The 24,892-nt window shown below is 39.2% G+C and overlaps 1 protein-coding gene across 2 annotated transcripts in view; it reads left to right on the forward strand.

Annotated features, from left to right (window-relative positions):
- The first annotated feature begins 1,234 nt into the window (after positions 1-1,234).
- The window catches only part of DENND5B (DENN domain containing 5B), a 160,797-nt gene continuing 137,139 nt past the window's right edge, over positions 1,235-24,892 (forward strand). Inside the window, exon 1 of one of the 2 annotated variants that reach the window (XM_070756372.1) lies at positions 1,235-1,644. In XM_070756372.1, coding sequence (XP_070612473.1) covers positions 1,518-1,644 — 127 coding nt within the window. In that variant the 5' untranslated portion in view covers positions 1,235-1,517. The remainder of the gene's footprint in view (positions 1,645-24,892) is intronic. The other variant, XM_070756373.1, reaches the window with a different exon arrangement.

Consider the following 24,892-nt stretch of genomic DNA (forward strand, 5'->3'; position numbering starts at 1 on the left):
TACTGTTGGACTACACGTACTGTTGTGAGTCGAGGACTACCTGTAAATGTTTGGGGGTCAATGAACAATTTGAAACTTCAGGAAGGGGGTCAATGATTGGAAAAGTGTGAGGACTACCAACTATTTAGGCATCATTTTTTTATTTATTTGTCAAGCATGTGCAAGGTAGTAGGTATTGGTATAAACAAACATTAGCAAAGTAGGTACAGGTAAATTAGGCAATAGGACAGGAACAGTCGGCACAATGATGGGCTTATGCATGCTCCTTACAGACCTCTTAGGAATCGGGTGAGGACTGTAGATAGCGTAAGGTTAAAGTTTTGGGGGTTTGGGGAAGAAACCAGTGTCAGGTAGTGCATTCCAGGCAGAAGTCATATTTTCTGCAGTCGAGTTTGGAGTGGTTTACATTGAGTTTGAATTGATTGTGTGCTCGTGTGTTGTTGTGGTTGAAACTGAAGTAGTAATTGACAGGAAGAACGTTGTAGCAGATGATTTTATGGGCTATGCTTAAGTCATGTTTAAGGCGATGTAGTTCTAAGCTTCCTAAGCCTAGGATTGCCGCCCCAAGTCTACGGAGAGGGGCGGCATACAAATCTAATCAATCAATCAATCAATCAATCAATCAATAGTAAGTCTAGTTGCGTAGGTTATTCTATCTCTGGACATTTCCTAAAGTGTTTATGTCCAAAATGTGGTGCAGGTTTCAGATAGATGAGCTGTATTCAAGAATTGCTGAAAGTTTTGTATACTGTACTCTGGTTAGTAGTGTGAGATTACCGGAGAAGAAGCTATGTAGGATTAGGTTTACAACTCTTGAAGCCTTTTTGGAGATGTTGTTGCACTGGGCTTTGGCACTTTTACGGAGTGAGGGTCGTCTGCAAGGTCTTGTTTATTCATCTTGTATTTGGTGTTCTGATTCTTTTTGCCATTGAATAAGACAGAGCATTTGTTGGTTGAGATTTGGAGTTGCCAGATGTTTGATCATTCAGACACACACATACAAATATGATTATTTGCAATCAATTATTCAGATTCGTACTCCCTTAACTAGGTTACACCAGAGCGTAAACTCTCCGCACTAGGCGGGTTTCCACTCACGGCCTACGAGCCTCAAATTGAGATGGGGTGGGGGGTCAGCAGTCCCCTCCCCGCCGGCTTTGGCGCGGCTCCTGATTCCGGCCCGCTGCGGCTTCTCGGGGGCGGAGAGCGATTTAAATGTCCCGCCGAAGAGGCGGGGCGGAAGCGGCTGCCGGGCCTCCTTTCTCCTCCCGCGGCTCCGATTGGCGGCGGCGCTTAAGCGGGGCAAGGCGGAGCCGGTGTCTTGCCTGGTTTCGGGCAGCCGCCGCAGCCTCAGCTGACCGAGGGGCGGCCGCACCGCTGCCAGACGCGCCGCCGCAGCCCCGGCCTCGAAGGGCCGCCAGCCGGGCTTTGCGCCATGGCAGAAGCGCGGCGGAGGCGTTAAGGGGGCGCCGGACGGGATCGCGAAGGCAAAGCGAGGCCAAGGGCGCGAGAGAGAGATGAGCGGCGGCGGCGGCGCTGCTCCTTCGGGGCCAGGCTCGGGCTCTGCGCCCTGCCGCTTCGCCCACTACTTCGTGCTGTGCGGGATCGACGCCGACAGCGGCTTGGAGCCGGATGAACTAGCAGGTAAAACCCGAGGAGAAAGGGAGGCAGACCGTGTGTGTATGTGTGTAGGGACGGACCGTGTGTGTGTGTTATTGTGTGTTTGTGTGTGTAGGACAAAAGGGACAGCAGGGGGGGACCCGTCCTCTTGGCTCGGCTGGGCGCTCCGGACCTCCTGATGTAGGTCGCCGCTGCCTTTTCTGCCTCCTTCCTGCTTGCTTTTTCCTTTTTTTTTTTTAATGCCGGGCGTCCGTCTCCCGCAAGGAGGCTTCGGGCTTTGCCCTTGTGTGGGGAGCCGCCGACCGCGTTCCTCAGTCGGCGATGCCCCGTTACCGCGCGGGATCTGCCCGGAGCGCGAAGACGATTGGTTGACAAGCTCTCCCTGAGGGGGGGAGGGGTTGCGCCCGCCTCCCTCTGAGGGCAGAAAACGATCAGGGTGCAGTTGACCGCCTCCCCCCAAAAATGGGGGGCGGGAGGACGCCACAAGTGGCGTTGGCGGGAGACCCCAATTGGCCCTTGAAACGCCTCTGAGGGGGATAAAGGGGGGGACTTTTTATCGCTGCGCTTTCTTCCCTGAGAAAGCCGCGTAGCCGCTTTCTCCTTTCTCTCCCTGGGGTTGCTGAGGGGAGATTTAACTGAGACTCGGGGACTTCGGAGGGGATCCCCCCTCACACACCTCCCCACTCCAGTCGGTCCTCTTGAGACACCACCACCACCACCCTCTCACTCCGCCCCGCTGTGCCTTTTTAATTCCCCTCAGATACCATCCTCACGTTTAAAAGAAAAGGAGGGTTTTTTCGGGAGGGGTGTTATTTTTTTTCTTACCAAGCGGCAACTCCTTTCCTTGTCCCATCATGTTTATTCCTCAGGTCTAATTTTCCACAAACCCGTTTCTTCTTTATTTATATCCCCGCCCATTTCCCCCCAAAAAACCGTGATGCCTCCAATGCCTGCAGTAGCCGGGTTGGGCACTGGCAAAGAGTAACTATGTTTCATTGCAGTTGCCATTAAAAAAATATTTTAAATTAATTTTCTTATTTTCCACATCTTAATATTTCAAAGCAAATTTAAATATCTATATCCATCCATCCATCCATCCATCCATCCATCCATCCATCCATCCATCCATCCATCCATCCATGGCCGAAATAGATCTATACTAGTCTCCCTTCGTTTTCAAATTCAGCAAAAATATGTTACACACACACACAGTATATCTACACACACACACACACATACAGATATGGATGGATGTGTGTGGATGGATGATGGATGTAGACCTGCTTAGAAATATTAAGATGTGGAAAATAAGAAAATATATATTCAAGTCTTTTATCCATAGAGGTTGGTTACTATTGGTCCCCCCCCCCCATCCTCATGGCCTTTGCTGTGGTCAGGCCCAGGTGTTTGGGTTGGTGAAAGATTTATACATGCTTCCCTGGTTGTTACCCTGGTTGTTACACGGCCTCCCTGTTCAATCTAGGGCCTGCGGAAGTCCAAGGGATAGGAAAAAAAACCTACCTTTGCAAGTGCTGATTTTGCTACAGGATGCCCCTTTTGAAAGTGGCTGGTTTAAACCCCATTTTTGGGGGCGGGGGGGGGGGGTTTAGGCTGTGGTGTCAAAACCTCTGACTGTGATGGACAGAGGAGAAGATGTTTGTGAATGTTGCACCAGTATTAATTGATATATGGCAATGCAGTCCACTGATTCTCCCAAAAATATAAAGGGAAAAAATTATAATTGAACTATACTTAAGAAACATACAATGGGGTTTGGGGTGGGGGTGGGAGGGTCTTTACTAATAGATATTTGAATAAAGGAAAAATCAATTATCTAAGAAAAAAACCCACTTCCAAATGCATTCTCCAAAATAATCGTATATTGGTTTGCAGCAGGACTATTTCATTCTTCCCTTTGTTTCCTCCAGAGCTGCCTGGACATCTAATTATTTCTCTAGTATGCTTTCTTTGATTTTTTTTAAAACTGATTTTTTCTATCAGCAGCAATCTTAAAATACATCTGTACAGGCTGGGAGAAAAAGCCCTTGCTCACATAATGTTTTACTAATTTCAGGAGAATTTGCTTTTATGTATATTAAAACTAGAGAAATGTCAGAGCCTCTTTGCATAACCAGCTTGTAGAAAAGAGGGGAAAATCTGCTAAAAAATAGATAAGGCTTCAAGAATTAGGAAATCATTTTAAAAACCTGTAATTAATGTTGTTAAATGGACTCCAAAAAGGATTTAAATTGAGGTGCTGTTTTAGAAAATTCTGCAGTATCTCAAAGCAATAGATAAAAAATGGAATTCAATACCTGAACTTCAGTTTATTCTGTTCAAAATAAGACCAACAATCTAGAAGTGACTTAAATTTTGCTACATAAAATTGTAGATTTTACCTTCGATATTGGGTTGATTCTGAAAAGGAATCCTTTATTCATTCCAGTATCCTATTTTAACAAGTACGTGAGTGCTTGGTAATAAAATATTTAGAGGACTAGAAACCGAGACATATGTCTTTTGTTCAGTTATCGTATTTAATTTCTCCTAGCAAAAGAAATATATATTCTTAAACTTCTCCTGGCTACTCTGAAATTATAGATAAATTTATTTAATGGGTTTTGTTGTTGTTGTTTACTTGATATTTTCAGACATTAACTGCTGCTTTTTCAGCTGTGGACCTTACTTTCTAGGATGTCTATACTGTATATTGGAATTGAATGGGCATACTGTACTTCAAAGCAAGTGAATGCAGCACAATTGACTTGAATCTGGGAATCATGGCAAGCAGTGCAGTAGTCTTGGATGCACTGGCTACCCATGATCCCATAAGTTGAAATGGGACACTTTTTGCCTATGTGACAACGTGCTCCTAGAACTCAGATAGGTACAAGAATTGTCATGAAGTACAGATAATGCATGTTGGCGTTGCCTTCAGCTTTACAACTTTCTTTGTATCCCAATGCAGTTTAAGCAACTCCACTAGTAAAATGCTTTTCTTCTATTTTAGTGAGATAAATATCCTGCCCCAACTTTCTCCCCATAATATCCAACTTGATAAGAACAGCGGAGGTAGCTTGTCCATAGCTTGTGACTATGGAGTCCTCGGTGCTCTCTGAGTTTGGTTGCTTGGAGATGTTTCATTCCTCAACTAAGTAATATCATCAGAGCGCAGTTCAACTCCGAGCTACAGATAATTCTCTTGTGACCTGTAGTCCAGCCTCCTGTCCTCTCATGCCATCTCGGATAAATGACTGTGCAAGGTTTTAAAGACAAGATTGGATACCTTTTGTCCGAGACAGTATGAGGACTTTTGCTTTGGGCACAGAAATTTGGACTAGACTTCCACGGCTCCTTCTAGCTCTATAAATTGCTCTGTCTTAATATTTTCCATAATATAGATTTTGAATTTTTTTTGGTAAGTTTATTTATTTATTTAATAATGACAAGATATTTAAAAGTTTTTGCTTCAACAGGCGGTAGCATCTACACAGGCCTGGGCTCAGAAGTGACCATAGTTAGGCTGGTTAGTTCTTTGGATGGGAGACCACAAGGATTCTAGATTAGACTGAGAAGTTGAAAACAATTCCTGGAAAAGGCAGATTACTTTTCTACTATTGCCAAGAAAGCAGCATGGAGATATTCGTGAAAGCACAGGGCTGAAGGCATGTTATTTTTACTTCCCAGAAAAATATTGCTTTTCTGTGAGAAAATGCTTAATTAGGTATATTATACTTTGTCCAGAGTATTTGTTATCCAATTTAAAAGTATAACTGATACAAACAAAAATAGACATTAGTTTCAAGTGTTCTCCTTATGAAATATACTTTAGTTTCCAAGATAATAGTACTTTGCGGGTAGTTTTTCCACTCTCAAGCATTAAATTAAATGTTGGATTTAGTTATAGTGTGCAGTATAGTTTCCATTTACATAAATATGTTTCTTTCCCTACTCCATGAGAAGCTTTTTGTTCTTTGAAACTGAAGGTGAACCCAGTTTCATTTGCATAACACTTACCTTTGGGGAGTTTAAACTAAAATAACTTCTAATTCCTCTTTCTGAAAATAACTGCACAATGCTTATGTTACTATGCTAATTGGGAGTTTGCTGTTACCTTTCAAGTGTGAATATGCTGTTGTTTCCAGAGCTGTAAAAGCAGATTTGCATCCTTCTCAAGGGCGAATGCAAATATCCACAGCAAATAGCATAACCCTGGTCTGAAGTTACTTTTCCATATTAACTGTTTTTCAGCTGATAGTGAAGCTACCCATGCGCTTCTTTTTATGCTACTGTTTGAGAATTGACTTTAGAGATCTCACGTTGGATATATTACAGTCTATCAAAACATAATTTCTCTGGAACATTTGCATGGCATGAAATTAGGCTCTTGAACCTTCATAAGAACAAAGGTTGTCAAGTAAAATTGTTGATGATCTAGTGAATTTAGAACTTCAGCCATTATTTTAGTTAGGTTTGTTTACTTTAGCCTTCAGGAAGGATATGAAGACCTGGCTCCCCCCGCCCCTCCCCCAAAAGCATTGGGCTAAGACAGGGACGTCCAACCTTGGCAACTTTTTAAGACTTGTGGACTTCAACTTCTAGAATTCCCCAACCAACCATGCTGTTGTTTCTAGTGGTTGTTGGAAGCCACCTAGCATCTGAGATGTGGGGGCTATACAAGTTCAATAAATAAAATTTTATGTATTTCTGGCACTACTTTATCCCACTTCCCTATAATATATTAACAGAGTTGGAAGGGACCTTGGAGATCTTCTAGTCCAACCCCCTGTTTAGGCAAGAAACCCTATACCACTTCAGGCAAATGGTTATCTAACATCACCTTAAATACTTCCAGGGTTGGAACATTCACAACTTCTGGAGGCAAGCTGTTCCACTGATTAATTAATCTGTCAGGAAATTTCTCCTTAGTTTTGCTTTTCTCCTTAATTAGTTTCCACCCATTGCTTCTTGTCCTATCCTCAGATACTTTGGAGAATAGTTTGACTCCCTCTTCTTTGTAGCAGCCCCTGAGATATTTGGAACACTGCTATCATGTGGCCTCTAGACCTTCTTTTCATTAAACTAGACATACCAATTCCAGAAACTGTTCTACATATGTTTTTGTCCCCAGTCCACTAATCATCTTTGTTATCTTGTGGCCACCAAAACTGAATGCAGTACAGTATTCCAAGTGTGGCCTTACCAAGGCATTATTAAAGTGGTATTAACACTTCACGTGATCATGACTCCGTCCCTCAGTTAATGCAGCCTAGAACTGTGTTGGCTTTTTTGGCAGCTGCTGCACACTGTTGGCTCATATTTAGATGGTTGTCCATCTTCTGTAAGCCAAACCTTAACAGATGTGGAATTGGGATGTTCTTACTCTTCTGGGGGACATTAGGCAAGGTATACTTGTATAAATACGGTTTCATCTGTTGTTTTCTATTGTAAATAAGCATTCCAAAGAAGAGCAACTTCTCTGTGGGTTCCCTGCCTCATTTTAGGGTCCTGGAACCTCCAAGATTGTGTTAAATAATAGCAGATCATCTGTTTTATTTAAACCGCTTAAAGGCAGAAAGTGGGGCGGGAAAAGAATTATTACTATGGTATCCCTGCAACATTTGCGCCCATCCAGAAAACATTACAAAACTGCCTATATTTGGAATTTTTAAAAATCCAAATGCATTCTGCATGGCCTATTTTGCATGGTGTGGACTTATTGATGAGCTGATTATTTAATTGATTGAAGCTGCAATCCTAGGGGATATCAAGCTGAATGGTATTTAGTTTTATAACTCCTGATGGCAAACTTTAATTGCTAGAGTAATCAATGAAATAGTTACCTTTTAAGAATGCTTTGGTTTTGCTGACTGTTTATATAAAGCCTTAAAATGGAGCTGCTTTGAGTGGATTGATAGCTTTCATGAAAGCCATTCTTAGCTGGTTGGCAGGATATCAATTTTGGAATAAATAATAAAAGCTTTGGTTGATTAATTGGTAGAAAAGCGTAATTGGGAGGCTGAGATTTAAGTGTATACTTGCTTGTTTCCTATCCCTTTTGATTCCGGTATACTGCAACAGGGAATTTAGAGTGGAATACAGAAATGAATATCTTTTGTTAAGACAGGATCTTTTGTTTTTTAAAAGGTCCACACGCTGATATCCTTTGTATTTGATGTATAATTCTTTGATTTGAGATTATGGGTATAGCTATCAAGGGGCATAGCAGTTTGCAAAGACTTAAGGACTCTAAAGTATTCCGCTTCATTTCCATATATATATTTATTACACCCCTATTACAATGATGTTTTTATTATTGACCACTGGAAATTCAAATATCTGATGATTACTATTTAAAGGAGCAACTGGGATATTTAAATTGAAGGAAATGAAAACAGAATAAATGGGAGAAAGATATGGCTGATTTCTGTTAAACCTATGCTTTTAAAACTAAAAATTAATAAATATATTTACAATAAAAGGAATTCAGCATCTGCATAAAATATACTGAAGAGCTTGATAAAGATGTCAAATTCAGGTAGCCCTCAATTTACGACCACAATTGATCCTTACGTTTATGTTGCTAAGTGAGAAATTTGTTAAGTAAATCAGTGGAGTTGTTAAATTAGTGGCATGCTTGTTAAGTCAATCTGGTTTCCTGTTGACTTTGCTTGTCAGAAAGCCGCAAAAGGGAAACATGTGACCCCAGAACACTGCATAAATGTGAGTTAGTTTACAATATATAATTACGTGACCATGGAGATGCTGCATTGGTCGTAGGTGTGAAAAATGGCCACAAGTCCCTTTTTTTAGTGCCATCGTAACTTTGGCCACTAAGTGAACTGTTGTAAGTTGAGGAGTACCTTTGCAAATAAATGAGACCATTTAAAGTAGCAAATATTTTAAATCTAAGAATTATGACAGTGCATTTAAAATATGTCAATTTCTTTTGGCAAAAGGTAATTATGTGAGCAAACAGGTATTTTTACCATCCTGATGTGCTGGATTATAATTCCCAGCATTATCAACATGCTTGGAAATTTGGGGAGTTATATCTCAACACCTCTGAAATTCTGGCTACTGTGTTTTTATTCCAGCTTGGAATCAACTGTTAAACCTGCAGTGAGATATGTAGCCAACAGATAGGTCAGCCAAATGAGTCAATTTTGCAGCAACATCTAAAATGCTATAACTTTTCTCCTGCAAGCATTATTATTTGTATTGCATTACACGAAATCAACATTGAATCTAATACAATGCAGCTTGTCTGAATAAAAATAAAGCAAGATGCCGTTGTGATCTCTTGAATCTAGTGGATTATTTTGCCATCTAATTACAGACTTTTTAAATTATACTGCGACACGGTGATAAATTCTAGGTTGGTTGACATTTATTTATTTATTATATTTCTATGCTGCACATCTCTTTTAGGTGGCTTCGTCATTCAGTAAAAATGCCATATAAGACATTAAACCAATAAAGACCATAAATTTAAAATTCAGTTAAAATTCAATTTATCAAAATGGAGAAGAAGGAAGTTGGAGGTATTATTAAATTGTTCAATTAAACATGTTTTGCTAAGTATATTGCAGTTATCAAAGTTTGCTGAATAAAACTCGAATTATCAGGGTTCAAATGAAAGGCTAAAACATAACCTATGATTTACAAGCTGTAGTAGAGCTTGGAATCCTATAACAGAAAGCCAAAGATAACTTTTCCCATGAGAATTAGAGTCCAATTCATTTGCAGTAAAGAAGATTACAATAAAACAAAGTACCCTGAGACCAAATGTTTATTCTAAGTGTTCCAAACATGGTATCATCCAGATAGGTTGAACGTAGTGCCCATCGTATTTAATGTTGGGCATTATTGGATTCTGAGAGCTATTATAATGGTGTGGTTAAAGGTCTAAAAATCAGGAGAATATGAATTCTAATCCTAATCCTACTAATGCTAATGCATTTTCATTTAGTCCAAAGATATCTAGAGAATGCTAGATGGTGCCAAAATGTAATCTATTGCTTTCTATGTGTTGTGGATGCTTTCAAATATAAACTGCTAGGGCTTCAACCTAGTACTACTTTGACTGTACTGTGTTGCATGAATATATTATAAGCATAAAATAATTTGATGCTTTTGGCATGGAGAGCATCAATTGAGAAAGCACTTGGTCCTCAGAAACTGGAAAAGTAGGTAACTTGACTACAGTCACGAACTGTTGCTTGTGTTCAGAAAGGTGTACATTTTTATGATTATAGTAGGAGTAATGATTCTAACCTAAGAAACAAGTTAAGTTACATTACTCTAAGAGCTGGTGCTCTGTAGTCTAGTCCTACAGTCCTCCACTGAATATGGCTTTGAATCTGTTTTCAGTAGATGTAGTCCAATAGTGATGAAGCTATCATTGGCAAGTACTAAGGTTATAACAAAGCCTATCACAGTCTCTCCCAGATGTATTGAGACAAAATCTTCTACGGTATAGTTCGCCATATATTTATTTAGGTGCTATCCTGAGGGCACTGCATTGTTTCTCTCAATCTCTTAACTAGAAGTAACAAGTTGAATATTCCAGAGTTGTGCCAAGCATGTCTAGAGGCTACCAGTTGAAAGAATAAACTACAAGAAGAGTTTTGGAAATGTGGCAGGGGGAATAGCTTTCCACTATTTTTCCACTTTAATCCTCCCTCTAGACACTTCTTTGTAAAAGAACATCATTATTGAGTTTCTGTCACGTGTGTACATTTTTTGGACACCGTAGGCATGAAATACACAAGGCAGTGTGAAATAGAGAATTATAGAACTCTACTTTTTATGAAAACAAAACAACAACAATCTGCTGATTGCTGAAAGAGTCAGCCTTCTGTTAAGGACTCAATATTTAAGATTACTGTGGGCATTATCTCAGAAGTAAATCTCTGAGTTTGGTAAGGTTTATTCCTGAGGTATGTAAAGGAATATGATCAGAAGTTCAGACGTGCCTTCAAGGCCACATGATTTTCAGCTCCCTGTCTATGACCTTTAAAATTTCAAAATCAAAATTTAGAGACAAACACTGGATTGTTTTTTGCACTATAAGATGCACTCTCCCCCCCCCCCCAAAATGAGTGGAAATTTCTGCATTTTATGGAGCGAATATTGCCTATCACTGCTGCTACCCATCAGCAGTTGTATCCGCCTCCGGAATACTGGCAATCAGCTGTATGCGCCACTGCTGCCACTGTTTGCGCCACTGCTGCCTGTTGCCACTGTTCTCTGGCGAGCGGTGGCGATAGGCTGCGATCCCTGCTGCCTGGAACAACTGATTGGCAGCATTCTGAGAGGCTGATCCAACTGTCAATAGGCGGCACCACTGATTCCCGTCACCTGGAACAGCTGATTGGCAGTATTCCAGGAGGCCAATCCAATAGCTGGGGAACACTGGTAAAGGCTCCAGGGATCTCCGACGGACGCATCAGACACAGAAGAGGCAGCAATAGTGCTATTTCTGGTCAGCCATCCACTGATTGGCAGGGCTACAGGAAGCCAGGATCCAGCTATCGTAACAGAGTGGAATCCTGAGGAGCCATGTGCTGAGGCTGGGAGGCAAAGGCAGATTTTTTGTTTTCTTGTTTTCCTTCCCAAAAGCTAGGTGTGCCTTATAGTCTGGAGTGTCTTATGGAGCAAAAAATAGTAGTTGGTTTTTGTTGTGAAAAGAAAAAAATAGTGTTATTTAACAATTCATAGTTAAGTCAGTTGATTTTATGCAATAAAAAATCCACCTATACAAATACAGTATCTCCCCAAATGGAGAATAGTAAACCCTGAATCCTACTGCCTGGGAACTCATAATTGCAGTATCTCACTCTGTATGATTGCAAAGAGATTAATCTCTGCATTAGAATACTCATAGTACTGTATAAAGTATCCTCACAAGTATAAAGATGCATTAGAATTGCCCTAATCTGAAAAAATAACCACCCAATTTCCTTTCAGTTTCTTGACCAGTAACGTACAAGGCAAACATACAAGGCAAAAGAACAGAAATTCATAATTTTACCAGATCTTAATTTCCTTTTTCTTTTGTATGTATAATTTGATTATAATGTGTAGATGATAAACTAATGTGAATGATTGTCATATGCTATTGACATTGCTAATTCTGTTTTAAGATTAGGTTCTCCTTGACATTAAGCAAGCATTTAGGAGAAAAATCATCCAAGTTTTATGTGATTCAGCTCTTGAAGGCAGCAATGTTCATTCTGCAGATCAAATGTGGAATAATCAGTTTGCAATGGATGATAGTTTATTTCTTTTTCACGGATCATAATAACTTTTGATGCTTTTTATACTAATTCTCTAATTTGTAATGCCAGGAACTTGATATTATGGTGAGTGCTGAAGGCTGAATTTAAAAGATATCGTATTCTTTTGTCAATATGTCAGATACAAAGTTTTAAAGTTTTGGAAATTAATATGTTTTCTAATGGAAATATTATTGTTTGGAATTTCTGATTTTTTTGACAGTTGAAATTCTTGGTGTTCAAATTATACACAAATATCGCTGGAAGGAAGGTAAAAATGGCATATATAAAGAGGGTTTGTTTGGAATGTAGAAAAGTAGTTTCAATTATAAATGGCCCTGGGACATTTACTGCAAATATTTTCCATTGTATGATATGTTACTCAGTTTATTGTGGTTCAGTTGGGTTAATAAAAAAATCCAATTTTCAAAAATGAGAAAAGCTCATAACTTTTGCGAGTATTGCATACAGTCGAGAGATTGAAATTCACACACACACACACACACTATTCAAACCAAGAGTAGAAACAAGATGTTATAGAAGAATATAATTTAAGGTCTTATTTCTTACCCAATCATGTTTTGTCTGCCTATTAATAGAAACTCTGCAAAATTCAATTATTTATTCTTAACAAAAGTCTGCGGATGTTTGCAAATATTCCATTTTATTGCCATAAAATCAAGTTTCTAAGTGTTTGTAGGTTTGTCTTCATTCCTACTGAACAGACTAAGGTACGTCTTATACTCCGGTGCGTCTTATACTCCGAAAAATATGGTAGATGGCAGCAGATATGGGTACATATGAAGAAAACATTCATTTCAACAAAAAACTATGATTGATATTTAAAATATCCTTACTTCTCCTGGCCGTTGAGATATGGCGAGGAGCGATGGAGTGAATGGAGAATATGTGACCCAAATAAAGCACCAGGGATAGGTTTCAGAGTCATAGTTAAAGAGAATTAGTAATTTGTGCAGAAGGATTTTACACAAGAAATCAAGATGAAATCTTTATAAGGATGGCATCTTAAAAGATATATTAAAATAGATTGATGATACTTTCAGGGACTTGTGAAGATAAATATTTGACAACATAACTAGAATTCAGCTTAGAAGATGTTCTTGGCAGCCTTTGAGTTTTGGAAATTATCCATAACAGTAATACGCCAATTTTATTTCATCCCAAACCATAACAGTTTATAGTTTTATATTTATTGAAATACATTACAGAAATACAACCCGTTGTTCACTTTTTGCAAAATGGCATTTGTTTTGTGTAGAGCCCAGACATTGATTTAGTTTCCTACCATTTCTCTTTCTATATTTAGTTTTTGTTTTTACTGATTTTCAAAATGTCATCAGTGTCATGTGTCATTTAAATATGGACAACTGTAGGTTAGTTAATTAAATAATAGTACTTTCTTCCTATATGTAACTATCTATAGTTTTTATAAAATAGAATGACTCTTGAGTAATAAAATTAACAATAGGAACTCCCCCCACACTTTTTTCCATAGCAATAAAACTGGTTAATGCTGTGACATAGCCAATCATGTATATTTTTAAAAATATATCAAAGTTTACACAACCTGCAGACTAACTTATATTAATCATTTTCAGATACTGAGATGGATAGCATTGCAAATTGATGTGCATTTGCAGTCATTTGAAATAATGTGTTTGAGCATAAAATATGATGATTTCACCACAGGTTAAGTAATGATTAACAGCACAACAATTATTTTTGAAATGTTTATGCATGTGCAAAAATGTGTTATATCAAACAAAGGAGGCAAGATACTATGCTTGTTATACATATGAAAAATCACTTACTTGGCACATGGGGAAAAAAGGAAAAGTTTAGATATACTGTATGTTGATTTAAAAGGGGGGGCTGGTTTTTTAATTAAAAACATGTTTGAATACAGTGTGAAACCTTGCAATAGCATTTAGGCTTATATACCACCCCATTGCACTTTGCAATCACTCCATGTGATTTACAATGAAGAAATGGTTCTTTGCATATTGACCTTGGAAGGATGGAAGGCTTTAGTCCTGTCAGGATTGAAATCTAATTGCAAGTGCAATTGAGATTCTAAATATTAAAAATTGTTGTGCATTTGTCACCATTTTTGTATGAATGTCAGCTTAGCATAAATTCTCTGATTCCAGTTATTGGAGACAGCTTAGGTACTTTATGAAACTTTACAATAACAAAGCAAAGAAACCTCTAAAAATAAGTAGCCCAATCCTTAGAAAAGCAAGCATCTTATTTGCTGCCAGGATATTCATTTTTTTAGAAAATGTTTTGGCATCGAACAATATCTCTGTAGGGGGCAAAACAAGATTTTATGGTCCCCGCTTTAAAATCTGGGTGCATTAAAAATTAAGTAGATTTGTTGTGCTGATCGCACTCTTACAATACATAATGCATGCATTGTTTTGTAAAGCAAAAAAATGTGTTGTCTTCATGGGTAGTTTGTTGTCAACCTCAGCCATATGATCTTAAAAGATCCTTTCAGCCTGGGAAACAAAAGGAGACTGCATTTCTGATTTGTGATCTAGTTCATGGGTCTCCAACCTTGGCACTTTATGACTTGTGGACTTCAACTCCCAGAATTCTTCAGCCAGCTCATACTGGCTGAGGAATTTTGGGAATTGAAGTCCACAGGTTGGAGTAAAGTTGCCAAGGATGGAGACCCCTGGTCTAGTCTGATCCTAAAGGCTAACTAACATATAATTCTTCCATTTTCTTTGGGAAATTAGTACAGTTATTTATTCAAAAGCTTGATAAAACTGGAAATATGGAATTGTTGGCTTATGCCTGCCTCTGTCATTACTTTGTTTGAGAGATTTTAATCATAAATGGATAGTGCCTTTTATTAACGCCTGATTTTGGCAAAGAGATGAATTCTGTGTCCAATATTTTCTGTCTGACCAGAACCCAAAGCCGATGTTGAATATATTTATTTTTCTGTGATAGCTTGTGGAGTTTTGACTGCCATTAAAAATGGATTAATTTCCACTCGATAATCTCAGTTGACAGTCTTAATCTTCGACTCTCGTAAAGCACTATAGTCTTAATGACAACCTACTTGCTCCTAACCTTTTCTCTTTCCACATTTGACTCCTCAAATTACAACCATAGCAATTTATTTGTTATATGTATTACCCGTATCTGCCTTATGGGTAGCAACTTTAATAAAGAGCAGGAGCAAACTTTTTTTAAAAATCCTATTCACATGATTGAATGAAGTACTCACCTAACTAATTTCCTAGCACAGCCTAATACTCTGCTGTGAAATTTAAATAAATGATTCACAGGATAATCCTATGCAAGATTTCCCAGAAATAAAGCTCATCATGTCTGTTAACTGAAGAACTGGAGTTCAGCATTTTAGTGATTATGGAAATCATCTTCCTGTTTGAGATTCTCTCATGTGGCTGTATTTTTCCCCCTGCCAGTTAGTTCTCCACTCCCAACAGGGTGCACAAATGTTTTATCTGTTGTTAGGGATAAACAAGAGAAAATGCTGTACTTTAATGCAAACAAAGGGAATAAGATTCTGCTTTGAGCATCATGCATAATACAAATCTAGCTATTATTTATTTATTTACGGGGGTATCGCTCAACTCCCAAATGACTCTGAGCAGCTCCAAAATGGAATATAAAATGAATAAACAAAATGCAAATGCAGTTCCTCAACCAAAAAAAAAAACCATCTACAAACCACATCCCACAAAGGGTTCCATCCACTCTTAACTCAAGACCTTGGAAAACAGCTCAGGCCTTCAAGGACATTGTCTGGGTGAGAGCCATTAGATCTCAAGATATGTCTCATTGCAGGTGTGGCAGGAACAACTAAATCCATAAGTTTAAATCCTGTGGACCACTAATATAAATTTTTAAAAAAATGTAAATAGTATATAGTACAGAGGTCTTCAAACTTGGCAACTTTAAGACTTGTGGATTTTAACTCCCAGAAGACTCCAGCCAGCCTTGCTGGCTGGAGAATTCTGGGAATTGAAGTCCACAGCATTGCTGGCTGGAGAATTCTGGGAGTCGAAGTCCACAAGTCTTAAAGTTGCCAAGTTTGAGGACTCCTCATTTGGTGCAATATAAAAATGCAAATAATTTTTCTGCAGACCACCAAAAATTTCTTGTGGACCACCATTTGGTAACCATTGTTCTAGGCCAGGGGTAGGCAAAGTTGGCTCTTCTATGACATGTGGACTTCAACTCCCAGAATTCCTGAGCTAGGTCAGGAATTCTGGGAGTTGAAGTCCACATGTCATAGAAGAGCCAACTTTGCCTACCCCTGTTCTAGGCCATTTGGCAACCTTAAGAGGTATGGACTTCAAGTCCCAGAATTCCCCATTCAGCATGGGGAATTGCAAAGTTTCAGAAACACCGCTCTAGCCAGCGTGGGGGCTTGTGGGGGTTGAAGTTAAACACACCTGGGCACTATCAGGACTCTGGAAATAAGAATAACAGTTCCAATAAGCAATTCCAACCCACCAGCCTGGAAGTACAATCTCCCTTTCAATTGCAAAAGCTCTTGGCTTTCAGCTCTTTAGAAGTGATGTCACACATTCACCCCTGCTGTTTTAGATGGGAAGCCAGTCTGTTAGTGTCTACAGCTGCTGTTAGAAATAGAAAACTCTTGTCAAGTGATAAGCAGTATGACTGACAAAACATGTCAGGTGAAATGGATAAATAGTCTTTGCACATAAAATATGTATAGGCGGAAATAAAAAGAGCACCTTGAGTCTTCTGAAATAAGTACTGACTTTAATACCTTAATCTCCAGGAGTTTGATACATTCCCCCCCCCAGAAACAGACTTATTATTGGATGTGATGGTGGATGCTGCCATTGGTTTCTTCTTGTTCCTCTGAAATCTTTATGGGAGAAATTCCCTCCTGGTGTATTTCCCTGTGATTTTAATTTTAATTTTAATAAAAATAAAAAAAAACTTGAACACCCAGTTCTTATCTAGAAAAGTTCTTAAGTAGAGGCATTCTTAAGTAGAGGTACCACCATACTTGCTATTTGGTACATGTTTTTGACAAACAAAGAAAATAAAATAAATAGAATAAATAGAATACCCATGCCACTCTTCCTTTTGCTAGCCCCACTCAATGCTGCATTGCTGGCTGCCCTTTGGCAGCCAGCCCTTTGACTTGGCTTCACCTTCAGTTGTCAGTGCTGGAAGCTGCCTGCAATTGCTTGGCAATCTCTAAGGTTAACTCTAAGTGTTCAGAAAGCAACCCAGAAGCTCAGAGAATGAGCCCTCAGCCTGCACCCGAGCTACAGCTATTTCATTATTTTATTTTATTTATTAATTAGACTTCTATGCTGCCCTTCTCAAAGCCACTCAGGGCGGCATTGTAAATGCAAACAATATAAGTGAGAAATCTAATTATTTTAAAAAGATATGGTGAGATCACATTTGGAATACTGTGTTCAGTTCTGGAGACCTCACCTACAAAAAGATATTGACAAAATTGAACTGGTCCAAAGACGGGTTACAAAAATGGTGGAAGGTCTTAAGCATACAACTTATCAGGAAAGACTTCATGAACTCAATCTGTATAGTCTGGAGGACAGAAGGGAAAGGGGGGACATGATCAAAACATTTAAATATGTGAAAGGGGTAAATAAGGTTCAGGAGGGAAGTGTTTCTAATAGGAAAGTGAACACAAGAACAAGGGGGAACAATCTGAGGTCAGTTGGGGGAAAGATCAGAAGCAACGTGAGAAAATATTATTTTACTGAAAGAGTAGATGCTTGGAACAAACTTCCAGCATACGTGGTGGGTAAATCCACAGTAAATGAATTTAAACATGCCTGGGATAAACATATATCCATACTAAGATAAAATACAGGAAATAGTATAAGGGCAGACTAGATGGACCATGAGGTCTTTTTCTGCCGTCAATCTTCTATGTTTCTATGACATATACAAAATTAATAAAAATACAACAACTATACAAATAATAATTATACTCTGAAATGATACAATATGTACAACACTATATACCTGCTCTTTTTAATCTTTGTATTGTAATAAAATTTTATTTAAAAAAAACCCCCAAAATTAATAAAAATCTAAAACCTGTTATGCAGTCATCCACATTCATCCAATTCAAACATTCATATCGGCCAAGGACAATCTCGTGTCTCAGGGTCCCCATGTTTGCCACAAATATCTAAGGCTTTGGGGAAGGCCATCTTGGGCCTATGTTCCATTGTCTGACCCATTTTCCTTTTTCTCTCCTAGAAGAATTTCCCCCCTTGCAGAGCAGAGAGATTGCTTACATAAGCTATCACTTCTCAAACTGCTCTGCTCCCCTAAGAAGTTAATTAAGACCCTCTGGCTGGTTTGAGCTGCTATCTGAAGTTGGCAAAACCTTAATAAGCTTCACCCTCCGGGCTTCCTTGTGTTGTCTGAAGTGACTTACTCTCTTGTACTCTCTTCGTCTCCAATCAAAGAAAATGGAAATATTAATTTCCCCTAGCTAATTATCCCAGAATGGAGGTGAGGATGCCAAAGGGGGGGGGGGGGGATGAAAAAAAGGGGGGCTGTAAGATAGAAAACATCCTTTTCCCCAGCTTCCTGGTGAGCTGAGTTCTGGAATGTAAGTTTCACTCCACTTAAAGTTTGGGCTCTTTAAGTACTTGGGTGATTTCTTAATACTGTAATTTTTTCATGATTTGTTATCTTCCTAGAATCTCCTTTACTGTTCTAGTTCTTTGGTATCCATCCTATAAATTCTATACTACATGTGGAACATCTGGCTTGTCTAGTCTATGTTGCTGCTAGACTTGTTTGTCTTTATTTATTAAATGTTTTTGCTGTCTGTCTAGCCAACCAGGTAACTCTGGGCAGCTTACAAGGAAGGAAGGATGGATGGATGGAGGTGTGTTTGTGTTTCTATCTTTCCCTGGATCAGCTGATAATGGAGGAGAACCTGTGGCTTAGAGGGTAAAAGCATTGCCTAGCAAGGCAAGCAAACCAGGTTCGAATCCTACAGGGGTATGGCTAGCTGACGAGAGCTAAATAGGTCAAAATACATCTATACTAGTCTCACTTTATTTCTTTATCAGTTCTTTGCAAGTTTGGGATATATATATATTATAGATGGATGAGTAGATGGATGGATGGATGGATGGAGGTAGGTCTATCTATCTATCTATCTATCTATCTATCTATCTATCTACCTACCTACCTACCTACCTACCTACCTACCTATAGATGGGAGGAAAAAAACAGGGTGTACAAGCATGAGAAGTGATCTGCTATTGGTCCGTGAACCATCTCCAGTGGGATACTTCCTCATTGGGGAAGTTTTTAACCATCCCCAGGGTTCAGGAGACTTTCCTGAAGCCCGGGGAGAGCGAAAATGGCTGAAAAGAAGGCTGAAAATCAGCTGACCAGTGCACACATGTGTAATGGACTGACATAGGGCAACACCTCTCGTGTCCTCAGATATGACTCTGTGTGCCACCTGTGGCATAGGATGTTTGGAGTGTTTTAGTTGGTTTGTGTGCGTACGAACAACAAAGTTGAAATGGATCTTGGAGATCTTCTAATCCAACCGTTTGTTCAGGCAGGTGAGTTCATACCATTTTGGACAAATGACCGTTCAATCTCTTCTTAGAAATCTCCAGAGGAAGAGCACACACAACTTCTGGAGGCAAGATGTTCCACTGAATTAATTGTTCTCATTGACAGGAAATTCTAGGTTGGCTTTCTCTTTGATAAGCTTCCATGGTTACTTCTTATCCTTCCTTCAGAGCTTTAGAGAAAAGATCAACCCTATTTTCTCTGTGATGACCCCTCAAATATTGGAAGACTGCTACCGTGTCATTCCTAGTCATTCTCTTCGTTAGATAAGACATACCCAGTTCCCTCAACGGTGCATCGCTTGCTTTAGCCTCCAGTCCTCCTAATCATGTTTGTTGTTTCTGAGATCTTTTTGATGTGTGGCAATGTTATTGTGCTATGGTACATATTAAGTGATAAGGGACTTGGATAAAATTGCACGAATATCCATTTTGTTGGAAGACATTAATATAGATGCTCTATTTCTTTTCCGCTGTTTGGGATTGTTGCAGTATGTTTATTCTCGTCTAAGTAGTGTTCTTACTCAGTTTCTCTGGTGGGAGGTTAGGTTGTTACCTTGGTAGTGGTTGGTGTGGGCAGTTTTTCGATAGATTTATGTTTCTAATTTGCCATAATTGCCTCTGCTGCTATTGAGGAAGTGGAGTGTGTTGTTTTCTATCCCCTTGTGATTTTCTTTCTTTTGAAAATGATATTAATAGTTTCTTTTTATTATGACGAAGGTGTCATCTATGTGCCGCATCCAGACTTCGGGTTGAATGCATGGGAATGTTGTAGATTCCAGGTATTAAATAATTGTCTCAGCAATGAGATTTGGTGATATATTTGTCCAATAAACTAAACGTATGTAGTCAGGCAAAGGCTGATAAGGTCCATGATTCTGCCTATTTCAGTCTTAGCGTATTTGGATTGGGTCGGATGTGGTGTGTAGTAGTGCTGTCAGGGATTCTTTTGCTAGTTTTGGGTCTATGGAAGTGAAGGGTGTTGTGACATGAAACGAGATCATGATTTCATCTTCATCTATGGTCAAGTCTTTGATCTTTTGGATGCACCGTAATGAGGAATTGATGGAGTATTTACGTCCCTCTGTGAGTTGCGCAAGCTTATTTGTGAGCCCTTTAGGAAAGTTGTAGGTTGGGGTTCCTAGTAATTGTACAGTTGACCTGGACAGAGGTATGTCTGACATAAAAATACAGTAGGATGGGTCCACTGTTTTCATTTGCTACTGTTCTTCAGTGATTTGACCTTTTTCTCAATCCGGTTGTCTGATTTCTATATTGGATTGGTGTTCACCAGGATGTAAATTTCTTTGTCTTCCAGAAATTATTTGGATATACACACACAATATCTCTCTCACACACACTCACACACATACACAATATATATATACAAGACAATATACATACATACATGCATACATACATGCATACATACATACATACATACATACATACACACACACATATATATGAAGATCTTGGCATATTCGAGCACCAGCCTGAAGATGACGAGTGGAACGTCATCAAAATGTCGCCAGAAATCTCTAAATCCTACACGGGAAGAAACCCGAATATGCCAAGACCTTCATACCTGTACTTGTGAAAATCTACGGAAAAAAAAAAAAATATATATATATATACATATATATATGTCAAATGTTTTTTTAGCTGTATATATATATGTAGATTGTTCTGAGTTCGGGTTTTGCCCCGTGTAATATTTTGAGTGTCTATGCGACGTTTCGGTGAAATCACATTCACCATCATCAGGCTGAAGTTTTAAGCTTCGTGCTGCTGTAAATATGGAATATTTACATACATACATACATACATACATACATACATACATACATACATACATACATGCGGTCCTAGATAACCAAGTATTTCTGTTGAACACTTTTCATTGGTCCTTCTTTACTCTTGATCACACATTCATAGGCAACGTTTTTTGTTTTTATTTTAGATATCTTCTAGTGGAGCTGGACGTGCCTTGTTTAAATGTCATAGAACACGCAAGCCTTGGGGATCTTGCAAGAACACTGAAGGCTTTCTCAGTTTCTCTCACCACCCAGTCTTGTTATGTCAGATTCATTCATTGGATTCAGCATAGTGACAAGAAACAAAATGGATTTGTTAGGGTCACTGCTTCACAAAGTGAAGCATGACTTTGGTAGGCAATGGGGCCTATTTTGTAGTTCGCTAATAAAGCGTCTCTGGGATTTACAGTCTGCCATCTGCTCCTGGAAACCTTTGTTAGTGTGAAGTGATCATGCAGTTTTGCATGTAAGAATGTTTGTGTGTATTTGTGTGTGTGTGTTGGCTTGGATGTGGAAAGAATTAAGCTGAGCCTCTGTATTTATGAAGAAATTACAACCTACCGTAATTTAAAAATATGCTAAGGATGACCATTCTCAAAGCAAAGAGGCTTTTTAAAAATCTGTTTTTAATCCAATCAATTAAGTGTTTTATTCATCTCTGCACTTTTTAAAAAAATACTCCGATTGCTTGAAAGTAACTTGAGAATGGTTTTGGGTAGGGGAGATTCATCACACATCTAAGATGTTTGGCTAAAAAATGTTGAAGTTATTCAGAATGTTCTTTCTGTCTGCATGTGTTTGAGACAGGAAAATAGAATAAACATCTGTTAGTACTCTGACAATTTTAAGGCATACTATCTATATGTAAATTATTCTTGCCTTTAAATCCTGATTCTAATATAGAAAACCACAGTTATAATTGGAAGATCAGCTGGGGATGTAAATTCATCTTATAGTAATAATTTCTTTTGTTCTACCTACTCCTTGAGATATTTGCCTTTAAATATGTGCCTTCAAACATATATTTTGAAAAAAAATACAGCTTAGGCACCTAGATTTTAGAGGTGGAAAACAAGGAAAAAAGTATTCTGTAGTGATGTATTATTTAATAAAATACCAATGTAGCAGAATACTTTTTACAACCATGTACACTTTTTACAAACTTCAAGCTTGACAGCTTTAAGACTATTGGACTTCAACTCCCAGAATTCCTCCTCCAGTCATACTAGATGGGGTAATTAAAAGTCCAATACAGCCCCATTTTTGCAAAAAGTGGGCTGTTTTTTTGCCTGTTTTTCACAAAAATTGGATGAGCAAAGGATCTGGGGAGCCTGCAGACAACTCCTGGGTGCCGGGGATGGCAAAAATGCCCGCATTTTGCCCATTTTTTTAAAAAAAAATTGAAGCATTTTTGCCTTCCCCCTGTTCCCAGGAGCGCTCTGCAGGCTCCCCAGACCCTTTTCCCACCCCCTTTATTTTGCCAAAAAACAAAAATGGGCATTTTTCCCATTCCCCAACACCCAAGAGCTCTCTCCAGATGGTGGGACAGGGTTTCGGGACAGCAAAAATGGCTGCGTTTGGTGTATAAGACATACCGAGATTTACACCCTCTTTTAGGGGGGGAAATTGGTGCGTCTTGTATTCTGAAAAATGTGGTACATATTCTCCTACTAGCAAATTATAGCTGTCTTTAATTTAGTTGATGGTAGTCACCGAATGAGGGGGGCAAAGGCAATTTCACAAAGCTTTCATAAAGAAATGCTTCGGGGCAGATTTTAAAGTGTCTATAGGAGACTATGAGCTCTCAACATTCATAATTATACAAATTGCCATAGTCCAGCCCTTGGCCCCACTACCAATGAAACAATAGGCGCCCTTCATATCTTCTGCAAATGCTTTGGCTGCTTGATTCTGTTGCCAGAATCCAAAGATCAAAGCAGACAAAATTATTCTGCAGTCATCGGAAACCCTGTTGGCATTCCACATCCAATTGAAGACAAAAAGGAAGCTTCCCATAACCCAGTGTTTCCCAAACTTGGCAACTTGAAGATATTTGAAGATAACACTCTCTACATGGGGCTACCTTTGGAAAATGTTCTGAAACTTCAGGCCGTGCAGAATGCAGCTGCGAGAACAATCATGGGCTTTCCCAAATATGCCCATGTTACACCAACACTCCGCAGTCTGCATTGGTTGCCGATCAGTTTCCGATCACTATTCAAAGTGTTGGTTAGGACCGATAAAGCCCTTCATGGCACCGGACCAGATTATCTCAGGGACCGCCTTCTGCTGCACGAATCCCAGCGACCAGTTAGGTCCCACAGAGTTGGCCTTCTCCGGGTCCCGTCAACTAAAGAATGTCGCTTGGCGGGACCCAGGGGAAGAGCCTTCTCTGTGGCGGCCCCGGCCCTCTGGAACCAACTCCCCCCAGAGATTAGAATTGCCCCCACCCTCCTTGCCTTTCGTAAGCTGCTTAAAACCCACCTCTGCCATCAGGCATGGGGGAATTGAGACCCTCTTCCCCCTAGGCCTTTACAATTCTATGCATGGTATGTATGTATGTATGTTTGGTTTTTTTTTATATTAATGGGTTTTTAATTGTTTCTAACATCAGACTACTATTGTACACTGCTTTATTGTTGCTGTTAGCTGCCCCGAGGCTCCGGAGAGGGGTGGCATACAAATCCAATCAATCAATCAATCAATCAATCAATCAATAAATAAATATTTGGACTTCAACTCCCAGAATTCCCCAGCCAGCGAATGCTGGCTGGGGAATTCTGGGAGTTGAAGTCCAGATATCTTCAAGTTGCCAAGGTTGGGAGACACTGTCATAACTGATATCCCATACTTATAACCTTCAGTTGATCCTTCAGCCTATTTCCTTTAGTCCACATTTCTGCTGTGGTTTGTGGTTGCCGTGGCTTGTAGGCGAAAGAAAAAAAAATAAACAGAAAATGCCAACATGATACAGCTTTTGCTCAGCATCAAAGCGGATTTGTTTAGATTAGATGCTGAGGAGGGATTAGCCCACATATTAATTTTTCTACAGTTAGCTCTGTGTTAAATCTTTATGGAGCCTGTCTTGGGGATTGGAGGATGGGAAGCCACAGCCTGGCAGCTGGATTTTATTGCAGAAATGCAGTGGGTTTGTTCTTGGAGATCAAACCTGCACATTTTAGCATCTCCGAGCTAATTGTGTAATCAGGGCTATAAAACAATATAACCCGTGTTAAATGAGTAATGTAAAACCATTCTCACGGGACATGAAAAGCCACAGGAAACTAATATTTTCAGCATGTGCCTGAATGGGAAGAATGTCAGAACATATTTTATTTCTGGGGGGAAATATTTCAAGGAGTGGAGGATCAAAGGATTGCTTCTGGCTCTTGCCCAGTGAATATTAGCAAGAGACGGGAGGACCTGAGATGAAAATTACAGTGATTTGGGTATATTTTCCCAGGAGAATCTTTAAAGCATCCTAATTTGAAAGTTGCTCAAGGTTAATTCCAAAGCCTTCAGTCAGACATAGTAACAAACTGCTATA

Source organism: Erythrolamprus reginae, chromosome 6, assembly GCF_031021105.1.
Source record: "Erythrolamprus reginae isolate rEryReg1 chromosome 6, rEryReg1.hap1, whole genome shotgun sequence".
NCBI lineage: Eukaryota > Metazoa > Chordata > Lepidosauria > Squamata > Dipsadidae > Erythrolamprus > Erythrolamprus reginae.